Source organism: Taudactylus pleione, unplaced genomic scaffold (assembly GCF_031769625.1).
Source record: "Taudactylus pleione unplaced genomic scaffold, aTauple2 ptg000329l, whole genome shotgun sequence".
Taxonomy (NCBI): domain Eukaryota; kingdom Metazoa; phylum Chordata; class Amphibia; order Anura; family Myobatrachidae; genus Taudactylus; species Taudactylus pleione.
Genome location: NW_028284730.1, coordinates 8,534,339 through 8,548,726, shown reverse-complemented (window position 1 = coordinate 8,548,726; position 14,388 = coordinate 8,534,339). Strand labels below are relative to the sequence as shown.

Below are 14,388 nucleotides of genomic sequence, written 5' to 3'. Positions count from 1 at the left end.
CAAACTTTTAACCCCTTGGATACTGGAGGAATGTGGTGGCAGAGAGCAGGCGTGCTATGGCTGTGTACATGTACAGTGGTGTCCTCATTAGCCTATTCTCACATTGCAGGACTCGCCACAGCTTATGCGACTAAGCCGCACCATGTGTCCCTCCACCTTTTGCCTCATATTCACACCACAATTGCAACAACAGGACAATGCACGAGTACCTGAGGCACTAGCATTGTATGCAGATGAAACAGACACTATGCTGGGGAAAAAGGGAAACCACTGAGGTCCTGTAGGGGTGAGACACGCCAGAGGGCTGTACTTTATTTGCAACTTTATACCACAACACAATTGCTAATCCTACACTATAAGCGATCTTTGGTGCAGCCATAGCACAACCCAGATGCTAAATTAAAGCTATAAGTTACAAAGTCCAAGAATCACTACCATGGCGTAGCATCTATGGCACGCCAAATGGTGCAAAAAGGTTGAGTGTGTAAGGCTACAACTGTGTGTCTGGTTCTGAGTCCCATAACAGTCCAAAAGCAGACGCATCTAGTGATTATTTGCAAACCACATGCACCACCTTTATGCACCTTTACTGAGCAGCCAGTTCACTTCTTCTGGAAAATGGCCATGTCTGGGTGGCAACTGGTTGGCTACCTTGCAGGTGGACGCAGGCAAGAGAACCATTTTGGAGGACGGCTGTAGGCTGAATGCTATTCTGAGACGTGCGTAGGGAGAAGGGACGCCTGTTTCTTTTACATGCTACATGGAATAAGGTGCAAGTACTCTGGCCCGGAGAGACAGCCAGGGGGCAACGGGCATGGCCTAATCACAGTGGGCTTAGCAAAGTCCCCATAGGGGGGGAGAGGAGAGAGAGAAACACCTATATGCAGCAGCAGTGGGAGGAAGGGGCGCTGTAATCCCCACAGACAAAAGGACCCGGGCCCCTCCAACAAGCCAGAGCCTGGGTATTTAGTGCCTGTTCCCCTCCCCTCTCGGCACCACGGCAAGTACTGAGACTAACAACGATAATTGCGGTTGAAAAACTGGGCAGTGTTGCTATATACACAGAGTCAGATACTGACAAGCCGATTCAGAGTGTGAAATTATGATAGGTAGATATACATATCTATCTCATACACACACAAACTACATGTATCTAACCCTGATTAGAACAAAAAAAAAAGTCTATACATTTGGTTACCAGTTTGGTAATCGAATGCTCCCTTCTTCATACCAGCTAATGTATCCTCTTGAGCGATCATACATTACACAGTGTTGCTTCCATTATATCACCTGCATAATAATGACAAGTTTGGCTTGCGTTTTACCATAGCATTACAAGAGGGAGTAGGATTCATGGTTTGTTTTATTCTGTCTCTTTCCTCTCTCCCCACACACCTTAAGGTAGACAAAGACTGATCCGACAGAATGGATGCTGGAACGCTGGTCTGATCACTGTGTCTCCATACACAGCACAAAATAAGGGGCAAAAACATCACTTGACATAGGATCGGCTGAACGACAGGATGGTTAGGCATGTCTGATCATCAAACTACCCTAAGGAAGGTTATTGAAGGGTTTAGGTCAAGAGAACACAATCGATAATTTTGTAGACTGCGCTGCCGTCCAACATTAAACCTCCATGGGCGATGTTCTCCATCAGTGAACATCCTTCAATAGTAAAACCAGTCATCATTGGCACCAGATCATCAACAGCCATCCCAACCAGCTTCATGCTGTGAGCGATTATCGTTCATGTCTATACACTGGACGATAATGAATCAGACAATTGATCTGAAAGATCATAATAATGCTGGCCTTATTTATTAATTTAACATATCTAAAATACGTTCGCACCATATAAAAAATAAATTACTCTTTGGATGCCGGGCAGCTATTACTCTTGAACTCTCTGAAGTCTGAACTGAGCACAGGTACTCCAAGCGGGAGTTCATTATATTGCATTGCACAGGGCAAAGACACTTTGTATTTGACTATGTAAATGAGAAGAGAATAAATATTAGCTTTTTAAGCGGATGTAACAATTATACATTGGAGACACCTGACTTATTAATAACATGTTGTTTAAATAAACCATAATATACCTTGTGAAGTTATGACATGCAGATGTTGTACTGTTTTCTGATGTGGCATATTAATAAGGAAAGTGTTTTGTTCGCTATATAGATAAATAATCCTTAATTTCACCCACATCATTTTATTTCATAGGCTCTATTATGTGTCCTTGTTTAGGTTTCAGATATATTGTTGTAAAACAGTGCGTGCAACGATATTTAATAATTCAGTTGTAAAATAAACCTTATCAGTGCAATCTTTGTGCATTTCACGTTGGAAACAGATTTGAGACCATCAATTAAAATCCAGTTCATTCCCATGAGTGTTTCACATTCAAACACAAGGAACCTCCTAACAAATGAAATGTGTTTCACACATCCCTCAGCTGCTTTTCACTTAAATACATTTTACAAAAATCTCACATTGTGGAAGGGATGAGCAACATTTTCAAGTGTTCCTTAATCTTTGCAGAATTCCTTTCCCATGAAACAGTGAAGTCACAAGAGAGCACAAAGGTTACTGGAAGCTCCAAAACACATTCTGCTCTGCCCAAAACTCCATTCACATCATCTATACAGTGCAAACCCTAATAAAGCGGAACAAACAATTAAACCAAAAACGTGAAAAACAAATATACTCTTGTTCGAGTCCATTATTGGATGAGAACATTTAGGAACGAGCAGAATCCCTTTGTGAAAAGAAAAAGTCACCAGTGTCATAGGCCTGGTTTATGGAAGAGACGCATGTGGGTCTATACTAGCCTTTGTTTAGGTCTTTATTACATAGCTCCATGTCTAGGTTTTACTGTTGGATCAGGCACAAATTATGGCTACTACTCACAAAAGTAGTATTGTAGTAGAACAGGAGTGCTCAACATGTGGCCCTCCAGCTGTTGTGGAACTACACATCCCAGCATGACCTGGCACAGGTTTAGCATTCCCTAATAGCAAAACTTGCAGGGTATGCTAGGATGTGTAGTTCAGCTACAGGGCCACATATTATGTACCACTGATGTAGAACTACAAAAGCCGTGATTCTTTTTCTCTGTGTACTTTTCACTTCAAAACATACTAATACCATCCTATAGTAAGAGCATATCCCCAATACGCCCAGCAATCTGATGTAATACTTGTACTGTCTCTTTGCTATCTGAAGTTCAGTTGTTGCTAATTGGGGCCTAGGTTAAATTTGACATCTTCCCCCAGTGTGTCTTGGAAAACACAATACAAGGTACGTTCATAGAGTATGAAGCTCGAACTGCAGCTCAGGCCTGCTGTGTACCCGCCCTGGCACGATGTGTGAGATGCCAGGAGCCAATGATGACCCAGCAGAGACATCACAGTCATTTTATGTTATGCAATGTTTTGTAAGTTAGACAATTATGAATAGCATTAATGAAGTTTGTTGTTAACACGCAGTTAGGGTGGATAAAGCTACTATTACAAGGACACGACAGGCCAACATTAAGGTTTAGGAATGGACCATCCATCAGAGATGAAGGACCCAATTTTTAGCACTCAGCTATAAAACACTCGTATAGCAATCCGTTCCTTACACTTTATGATTAACTAAAAACGCACATACACATTGGATCAACTTCCACTTTGGTGGCCATTTAATCTGTAAGTATTCTGAAAGGGTTTGTGTAAAACATACATAACTGCAGACTCCTCTTCATCAATTGTTTTCCTACTGGAGCGTAATAGCAGTGCTGGGTGTGCTGAACACTGCTCACTTAGGGCCTGATTCTGTGTTGGCCGCAGTCCTTGCATCTTTTGCTAGAGTCAAGGCTGCGTCCTTACCCTCATGCGGCTACAAAGCCCTTCCATGGTGTACATCTGTGCAAGGACCGAGACGTCTACTTGTAGTATCTATAAATGCCACCATTGGTCACATCATCAAAACTTTACCTCCCACTCACCATCCAGTAGCGCCCCTTACATTTCTGCTACCATGCATCTAAACTGGTCTTGCCACTGAACAAACATTAGACACATGAGCAAACCAAAAAAAAACAAAAACATTAATCCACTGCGTCCAACTCAGAACCAGGACCTTAATTCCTTGGGGTAGATTTACCACTAGACGATTTGCCAAAGCCACCAATAGCCAGCAGCATGACAGCTTGTTTTAGAGCAGCATCAGAGATAAATGCTAAACCAGAGGTTCCCAAACGTGGTCCTCAAGGCTCCCCAACAGTTCAGGTTTTAGGGATCTCCATGGTTGAGCACAGGTGACTTAATTAGTACCTTAGTCAATTTGATTTAACCATCTGTGCGCAAGTAACCTATGCTCAACCATGGATATCGCTAAAACCTGAACATTTGGGGAGCCTTGAGGACCGCGTTTGGGAACCTCTATGCTGGGTTTATAGCTCTTATTTTTGTTGCCTTTGTATAGCCATAGGTCAAAGCCGCCCAATAGTAAATATACCCCTCAGACCAGAGGCGGGCAATAAGCGGCCTTCCAGCTGTTGTGGGACTACACTTCCCAGCATGTCCTGCCATAGTGTTTCCATCAGGGCACGCTACAACTGTGGCAGGGCATGCTGGAAGGGGTGGTTCAACAGCAGGTGGAGGGCTACTTATTGCCCACTCCTGCCTTAGACTAACAGTCTGTAATATTTATACAAACTGGGACAAAGTAAAATCTTGGTGTTACTCATAGCAGCCCAACATCAGAATCTGTTTTCTAAACAAAACTATTAGGGATTAAGTCTGTTGCTGTGGACAACACCAATTGGTTGCAGAGGTCAATTATTCTTCATAAATGTCCCCAGGCAATGGATGTAGACAATCCTGCTTGCTGTTTTTACATCCCTCCTTACTTATCTCCATCAAGAACCATCTTGCTTAAGTCTGTGACACTACCTCCTGTACCAACATCACCATCTCAATCAACATTGTAAATGTTTTAATCACTGCACCAAATCCGTTCTTTTTAATTTTGTCCCCCAAGTGGCCGATAAGCTGATCATAGCAAAGGCACGATTCTCAGGTCTTAAGAATTTGCAAAATCTTGTAATATGTAATTTTATGTATGCAACGTGCTGCCTGTCTCTTCTGGCAAAACATGAATACATAAAGATTATCGTTTTTACCATAAGGACATATGTCATTACTATGGGCTAAAAGGAAAGTCAAAGCTTGAATTGAAATTTATACACAAAATGCTTTAGTAATGTAATGAAGCGGTGAGCAGCATGATGATATATAGCAGGCCTGGCCAACCTGTGGCACTCCAGCTGTCGTGAAACTACAAGTCCCAGCATGCCCTGCCACAGTTTTAACATTTCCTAATAGCAAAACCGTGGCAGGGCATGCTGGGACTTGTAGTTTCACAACAGCTGGAGAGCCTCAGGTTGGCCAGGCCTGATATATAGTGTTACCGCTAAAATAGCTTGCCCTGTGCCTTCTGGCAGGTGGAAAAAGTTGCGGTGACCAATCACAGTTGAGCAAACAGACGCCATGGACATGCGCACAGCATGTATTCACCATGAGGGGAGAGCTTGGGGGAATCCCAGCACCTCAGTAAGTGCTGGGCACGCCCCCATGTCTGACAAATTGGGTGCGTGTCTCAAGGACACCCCGGCCACGCCCCATTTTCGGGATGCCTTACCCACGAGTCTGAGCCCTGCCCGCATTCTAGCGGCAACACTAATATGTACTGGTTTATCCCACAAACATAGCTGCGTCAATAATGTGGTGATTGATACACTTTACTGAAATTTTACTTAAGTGCCATAACAATGGCCAATGACTCTAGATCAGATCTGGCCAACCTGTGGCTCTCCAACTGTGGTAAAACTACAAGTCCCATCATGCTTTACCTGCAGATTGGTGGGAGGGTGGGACTTGTAGTTTCACAACAGCTGGAGAGCCCCAGGTAGGCCAGGCCTGCTCTAGATCAAGTTAGTAACCTGTGAATGGTGGGAATGTAAGATTTACATAATGGCATAGTATATTGCCACAGGGAAGTGTTACATCACACAGAGAAACCATTTCAATACCATTTGCATACAAACTGGATGTCATAACAGAATAAGGACTTGTTTAACCCAAATGTATGAACAAAGCATTAATAGGTTAATACTTCTAATAATTTCTTTAACACATAAGTAATTTTTTCACTTGTCTTTTATTCAGTAGTTTTTATCCTTCGTTTTTTGGCTTTTTTTTAATTTTTAAGTCCTTTTGTTTTTCCCCCTTTTTTCTGGGCCAGACAAGGCAAGAAGTGATTACAGTCAGGTCGTCATTAAAATGAGAGACCAGGACACAACTCTCAGTAATAGCCTTGTAGTCCTCCCCCACCCCATGGAACCAACCCTGCCACGGTCAACCCATCTCCCTGTGTGCTTTCTAGCGGTTGGATTTACACCAGCGCAGGGTAGGGATGAGGAAGGGCAGGAAGTGGGAGAGGAAGTATGGAATCCTACAAAGATAGCAGGGAGAGGGAGGGAAGGGGAGAGGTTCAAAAAAAGTACAAGCTGCAGAAAAAATAAAATTAAAAAAGAAAATGGAGTGAATAAAAAAACAAAAAGGAACAAAGATCATCGACTTTGCAAGGGGGAGAAAGAAAATGTATAAGGTTACAGAGATTAAACCCAGCCTCACCAATCTCTAGCCCTACAGAAGGAACCATATAGAGAGTGCTGGCTGGTACTCAATGAATCACAAAATAAAAAAAGATAGACAAAAATTAAAGTCTACACATCAGGCAAGATGGTTAAAAAAAAAAAAAAAAGTTACAGTAAACCCTGCTATTACCCTCACAGGGCAAGAAAACAGCAGGAGCTGGGGTTCAACCCGCGCAGCTATAAAAAGGATATTCGATGGCACCTTAAACACTGGAAAAGTCAGACGGGGAGGGACTGGCAAAAGTTCCCGCACTGTCAGAAGTTTTCTTCTGTTTTGGAACAGGGTACGAATTCTAGACTTGACTATTGGAACTAGGTGGACTAAGGACTGTCCCACACGAAAAAGGCCAGTACTAATTTACTCGGTCCTGGAATATATACAGGTTATTGGTGGTGGCCACGGCAATGATGTTCTCTTTAGGATGCCAGGCCGTATGCAGGATCTTCTTATTGAAGTCCAGACTGTCCACCGTGATCTCGTCTTTCTTTCGTTTGCCGCTGGCACACACTTTACGTGGTTTCAGCACCATGCGTGGCTTGCTGTTCTCCCGTGAAGCCTCCAGGGTGATGTCACGTTTGGTGTTGCGGTCAAACATTCGGAAGAAGTTGTTGTAGGAGCCGGTCATGACAACACTGCAGGCAGAAACAAAACACAGGACTGTGACCCACTATCGCTATATATTTAAACGGGATGCGGTCATAATACAGACAGTCAAGGTGCCTGCGTTTAGAATGCTGGCGCCAGAATACCGAAACCTGTCAGAATCCCAATGCCGGCATCCAGACGACAAGTGGTGGGGTTAGGGGGTTGCATACACACTAGACGAAATTTATGAACGATAACGTTAATGTCGTTCATATCTGTGTATGCAGTGAACAATGATGCGCGCTCCCACGGGTCGTTAACGATATCCTCAGTCGGCTGAACATGCAGCTCAATCTGGGGATATCATTAACGATGCAAGCCCCCCACCCACCGTTCAACGTGGCAGACATTGGTTAAGTGTGGATATTGCCACATACACACATTCTGTAGTGTGTATGTGGCATTAGGGTTCGGCACCGGGGACAGATGGTTAGGGAGAGGATTAGGAAACTGACCGACAGATACCGGCTTTAGGATTCTGAACGCCGGCATCCCGTACCCAAGCATTCTAAACAACATTCTAGAAAGGACACTACCAGTGCACCATACGTCCTAATTGTTGGTACCAGGTCCATGGTTGTCGGATCCTATAAAAAAAATGATGTAGTCTTTACCTAACCCTGTAATAAATAATAAAGTTTACTTTCATTGAGGTGTACATCCCTTTTTGGCAGGCACAAGTCTTTTCCCTCTTACACCTACTAATTATCAGCAGAACTACCTCTCCTAGCAAAGGACACCATTGATCACAACCCACTGGGCATCAGCGCCCGTCAGGTGCCTACAGAAACTGACATGAATAAGAAAAGCCTGCAGCCAACTGGATGGTGGCAGCAACTTGACCAGATCGGTGAAAATTAACCTGTTAGATGCCATTGATCTTTACTTATTACCCATCAATCCTCCCACTTAAACTTACTTGTCAGGTCCGTTCCAACAGCACTCAAACTTGTCAAAGATGCAGTCATTCTCATACAAGGAGCAGAGCTTACTCCTGAGGTATTCATGTACCTGCAGAGACAAGGCAGTGTCAATATTCCTGGGGTGTACATGTTTACTCTCTAAATATCATTTATTTATACACTATAGTAGAATTAGTCTGTGAAGTTTCTCAACCTTAAAACAAGCCAGCCCATTATTTGACATTAATATATATCAAGGGTGGTGTATTATCAAACAGAGTATGATAACTAAATATGTGCAGTAGACGTTTCCTTATTGAAGCAAAGAGGGTTTCATTTGCTAACATTTAGGTGTACAATTGCACTGAACGCAGGGCCACCAATCAGTAATTTACTTTTTGTTTTCTTAGGTTAGACATATAAAAGTGAACGTGTGTGAGTGCCAAGTTTTATGCAATATCTAAATACAATGTCAGAAAAAGAACCGCAGTGTGACTGACAGCCCGGAGCCCTTGCACCGTGTGGATTGGATTGTTTATACATAAAAGCAGTACCATGGAGGTCATGTGACTGCAGTACCAAGGAGGTCATGTGACTGCAATCTCAACTTCTCCACCTTTATGAACCAGAGTATTTTAACTTCATGGATCATATCTGAAAATCTACATTTTGGGAGCTTGGTGGCCTTTAAATGGTCAGTCAACATGTGGCCTACAGACACATAGGATTAGTGACCCGTGGACGCTGTCCAATTCAAACTAAGGAACGCCGAACTAAGGTGCTGCATTTTCCTAATCCAGCAAAGATGAAAATACAAATACTTCTATGCAAAACAGTCACTCTGCACCATAAAAATCATGTTACCAGTATAAACAATCTGCAGCAGGGACGTACAGTCCAGGCATAGCCTCCCCTGTCATACTTTTCAGATTTGATATAAAAATGATTAGAATAATACAAAGAAGATATTTATAACTTCTAAACATCTTCTTTGTTTATTGTAATAAGCTTTATAGTTAACACTCACAGCTTTGTGGCGCTCCCTGGAACTGCAGAGAGACCAGAGATGAGGCAGACTCACTTCTGTATAGTCAGGTGCTACTTGCAGAGCTGGGGGCAGGGCCACACCATAGGCAGTAAGCTGCTCAAAAAGAGAGCTAATAGAGGCATGCCTCTGAGTATGGGGGTGTGCCTTGAGCACTGATGGACCCCCTGGCTGTGTCGTGAGACCAGGAAGTACACTGCAATATTTAGAGATCGGAAGTCAGGAGGCTCATGTGCAATGCTGAACGCAGATTCACGATTATCGGGAATTTGCGCATGCGCAGGACCCATTCTGCAAATATGCAGAACAAGTCCTGCGTGATCTACAGGCAAAGGCATTTAAGGGGCAGTGCGGGAGGCGGCCAGCGTTCCCACAAACGGGGGAAATGTCCGCCCCGTTTTCCGAGAGTGGCAAGGGCAGGGACTGCGTCCACAGACGCAGTTTCCAGGTCTCGCAGGCTGGCCAGCCTGAGTAAACTGAGGCTTAATCAGCTGGCCGGTTGCTCGGCGCCGTCCATCTTGGTCGCAGTGCTGGGATCACAAATGCAACAGGGGGTATCATACACCACCTGCTGCATTACCATATCAGCAAGGACGGAATTAGCCCCTCACTCGGCAGTAGTAAGAGAAGACACAGTGATGCAAGTAGGATAATCAATGGACACTGAAGCTTAGTGTAGTGAGGGGAGAATTACAGTGAGTAGGGGGTGAGGCAGGCTCCCAGCACTCAGACTGTGTGCCTCCCCAGCCATTGACCTCACTGCACGTCACTAATCTGCATATAATATTCAAAGATACCAGTATCCATATGTATGACACAGCGAGTAATGAGATGCTTTCTCAGAGACCATATTTTATAAAGAACTACTGGTGCTACCCCTGAAATAACGGAGAATTTAAATGTTCAGAAATTAAGTAGCTGGTTTAGGATGTTTGGGAAAACTGGATTAAGTTCTTTTTCAGCTACAGGCTCTATGGGAAGGACCGGCTGCACCTCAATAGGAAGTATGAGACCTGACAGGGCAGAAGATGGATTGGTAGATATACATGGAGAAAGAACAGTAAAGTACTATTGATACTGCAGCTTGTCATAAGCCACCTAGTCAAAAGTACTTTCAGTACAATTCTATTACAAACTAGACAGGCAGTGAATGGGTGATGTGAACTATCCCAATATAAAAGTTGGCTAATAAAACTAGTGGCCCTGGCAGAGGAAGCCTGTTTTTATCATTTCCTAAAATACAACTCAAGCTGTAGAAGAACCAACTATAGTGGGGGCACTACATTACGTGGTACTATCTGACAGAACAGATAGTAAATCTAATGTACAGGCCAGGAGGCATTTAGGAACTACTGATCATTGCGTTTTTAATAAAACATTTTTAAAGGGGAACAAATCTAAAACTTTGCTCTAGAAAGGTCTAAACACCAGATAGATACATTGAAGTTTGTGGTGCAAGACAAGAATTGAAACTTAAATGTTATAAATGTTATAAATATATAAATATATATATATATATATATATATATATATATATATATATACACACACACACACACACACTGCATAGAAACAAATCTTTAAGTCTAGCAAGAGACTGGGGGGGGGGGGGGAATAGAAAAAGAGACTGATAATTCAGCAGGTATACTAGAATGTAGTAAAAAGTAAACAATTATCAAAAAGTTAATCTGAAAAACTGTTGACTAAGACATTATGGATGGATAAGTTGTGGAACTCCTCACCACGAGGTATGTACTATAGCATGGGATTCCTTCCTTACATGAAATGCTATTTCTCCCTATAACCAATAGGAATCATCATAGGGGTGAATTATCCAGCAATTGCCATTAATGGGGTAAGAAAGGATACCCTCTCTTCTCCCTCCCTCTGAGGCTACATCCTCACACTGTAGGGACCATCTTTGCCTTTTTCTAGATCAGCGCAATCAGACTTTATAAACAGGTCTACGATTATGGACTGGGATCTTCTTATGTTTGCGATGTAGTTACAGATTACCTCGTAACACTTTCATTTTTGCTACATATGCTTATCTAATTTTTTTCATTACACACATGTATGGGGGAGGGGGGAGAAACATTGGAAAAATCTATCATAGATAAGACAGCGCATATTCTGTCATGCATATATACCTTATAGAGAGAGACTGTGATTGTCCTTTTAACAATAAAATTAGTTTATTAAAATACAGAATCAACTAAAAAACTGGTGCATATGTAGCATGCATAAATCACATATGATGAATAATTAGCATATGATCCAATATCACTCTGTAGTATGCATGAAAATACATATAAATGAAGAATGAAGACAATAGTGTCTGCATCTGGTTCTGCTCAGACACATTTCCTGGGAGCACCGGTGTCCTGAGCGTGGTTAATGGGGAACAGACCCTATATACTGCCTTTGAGGAAACGCCTCAGGCCTTGCTCCAAAGGATCTAACCCCTTTCCATTGCAGTTGGAGTGCTAAATATCCCAGTGACTATACAAGGTAGAGACCCACATGTGACTAATAACCGGAGGACTACAAGAACTAGCCACCTTTGGGGTCATTTGCTAAAGGGACTTGACCACAGCTGAGGGATTGCACGGGTTGCAAACTATTACTACCCTGCTGAACTTTTGGACTTGTTCCCCCTATGCATCAGGGGGCACCGGTAATTGTATACAGTCTCTGACCTGCACATTAAGCACTTTATTGGGGATTACGTCTGTTCATTGGTGAACATTTTACCATTCTTCATTTATATGTATTTTCATGCACACTACAGAGTGATATTGGATCATATGTAATTATTCATCATATTATGTGATTTATGCATGCTACATATGCACCAGTGTTTTTAGTTGATTCTGTATTTTAATAAACTAATTTTATTGTTAAAAGGACAATCGCGCACAGTCCCTCTATAAGGTATATATGCATGACAGAATATGCACAGTTTTTTCTATGATATATAGATTTTTCTACTAGTCTCTTTTCTGGGCTGACTACCCTATAATAACAGCAGCTACTTCTTTGCATATATTATATTATATGATACAGTATATACTATTTATCATATTTATTCAATTCATTTATTGACTACTATCCATCCACATTCATCTGGGTTGACATTTTATTAGCGCCTCTCATTTGTACATTTTTGTGTACTACTAGTTTTTGGGAGAAACTTTGGACACTCATTTCAAACACATCTCAACTGGAACTGGCACAACACATCAGTTGGTTAAGTTAACAGGTCATACTGTGTTAATTGGTAGAAATCTCTGGGTCTGGCATCCTATTATATTTCAGTCACCTGATATGTTTCCACCGGACGGCTTTCCATGTTCAAGTCCCAGATTTTGACGGACAAGTAGTCCCTGGTCATCATGTATCGGCCATTGTGGCTGAACTTTACATCAGATATAGAAGAGATAATCTCTGAAAAGAATGACCTATTGCTGGGATCTTCCGGCTCTTCGAACACTGAGAATATAAAGATAACGTTACTGAGGCAATGTAATACCAAAATATGGGGTAAGCAGAACACCTGTGGCTAACAGTCAGATCCAAATCTCTCATAATTGCACAGATCTGCTGCAGTGACAGGAAAAGTGGAGCACAATGCTCCCTACACCTACTCAGCATAATGACTGGGGCCTGCACTGCGATACACTTACACTTGGAGTGGCGATCACACAGCGCGGACTCCCGCATGTCACACAGACGGATGGTGCCTTTGCTGCTGCTGTATACAAAAGTGTTGCAGTGATGTGGGTGGAACTCGGCTGCTGTGATCACCTCTGTCAACTCTTCCATGTTGGCAGGTTTAATATCTACGATGTCTGGAGCACAGAGTGAAGGAACGCACTACTAAAGCTTGGGAATCTGCACCATTTATTTACAAATAAAGGGACTGAATCCGATTTGATCAAAAAAGGGTTGCCTCCTATATTATAGATATGAGGAAAACCAATACATATTTATGGAGAGGAATAGAGGCCAAAAGGTATCTGTAATGAGCTAAATAACTATCACAACCATAAACACTAGGTCGAGTCCGTAACAAAAATAATTTATTATATTTGGGTGTGTCATTATGTAGACATTCATTATGCAGACATGATCATAGTGCCGACATATCGTCCCTGGTGGCCTAGTGGTAACTTACCTTCAGCTGACAGCTGCAGCGGCTTCCAGATCCCGGAGGTCATGTGACAGTTACTTCCAGGTCAGACCTGTGATCCTCCCACGCTCCCCTAACCTTAATCACTAGCACTAACCCTCCCCTCTGGTGCCCAACGCTAACCTACCACCCCCCCCCCCCCCCCCATCCCGTCCACTTGCAGCTTAATCCTAATCCCTACCACTAACCCTAAACTCCCCCCAACCCGTGTGCTCACAGCCTAACCCTAATGTCGACATTCTGGCAATGCCGATATTTCACATATTGACACTGTAAATATCGACCTAATGACTACCTTCCTTTTATTCATCTGTCTGTATACAAATAGAGAAATTATAAATAACACTTAATGAACCGTTACACGTGAGTCCATAGTAAGTTTGAAGGCTAACTGAAAACATCCCACTTCATCATTACATGCACACTGACAGCACCACTGCACATGAAACACATTACACTGTGTATAACACAACAATCGGAGGCCTCTTTATAGCGCATTTTCCCATACAAACAGGAAAGAGCTACAAACTGAATCCGCAGAACATGGGAGTATGGAGTGATATCTTAGAGAATAATTGAACGGTGTTAATCAGCAGGACAAAAAGGCATTCAGTGCACTAAACTAAGTCACCAAATCAGTCCCTCTTGAAGCAGAATAAACATTGCTGGATTAAAATTACCACGGGCAGTGTTAAATCACAGACACTAAAGGGGGAGAGATATCAAAACTTAGAGAGATAATGTGGAGAAGTTGCTCAATCATTTATCTAGCAGTCTATGAAATAACAGTTAGAAGCTGATTGGTTGCTATGGACAACTTCTCCACTTTCTCTCCCTATAAGGTCTGACACAGGCAAACTTCTTAAATATCTTTCAATGAAACACTTTTAGAAT

General features: G+C 42.5%; 1 protein-coding gene across 1 annotated transcript in view; it reads right to left on the bottom strand.

The window, feature by feature from the left end:
- Nucleotides 1-6,191: 6,191 nt before the first annotated feature.
- Nucleotides 6,192-14,388, bottom strand: part of PPP2R2A (protein phosphatase 2 regulatory subunit Balpha) — a 32,025-nt gene continuing 23,828 nt past the window's right edge. The window contains exons 7-10 of the mRNA XM_088443384.1: nt 12,989-13,153; nt 12,625-12,794; nt 8,275-8,366; nt 6,192-7,342 (exon numbers count right to left, since the gene is read on the bottom strand). Coding sequence (XP_088299510.1) covers nt 7,063-7,342; nt 8,275-8,366; nt 12,625-12,794; nt 12,989-13,153 — 707 coding nt within the window. The 3' untranslated portion in view covers nt 6,192-7,062. The remainder of the gene's footprint in view (nt 7,343-8,274; nt 8,367-12,624; nt 12,795-12,988; nt 13,154-14,388) is intronic.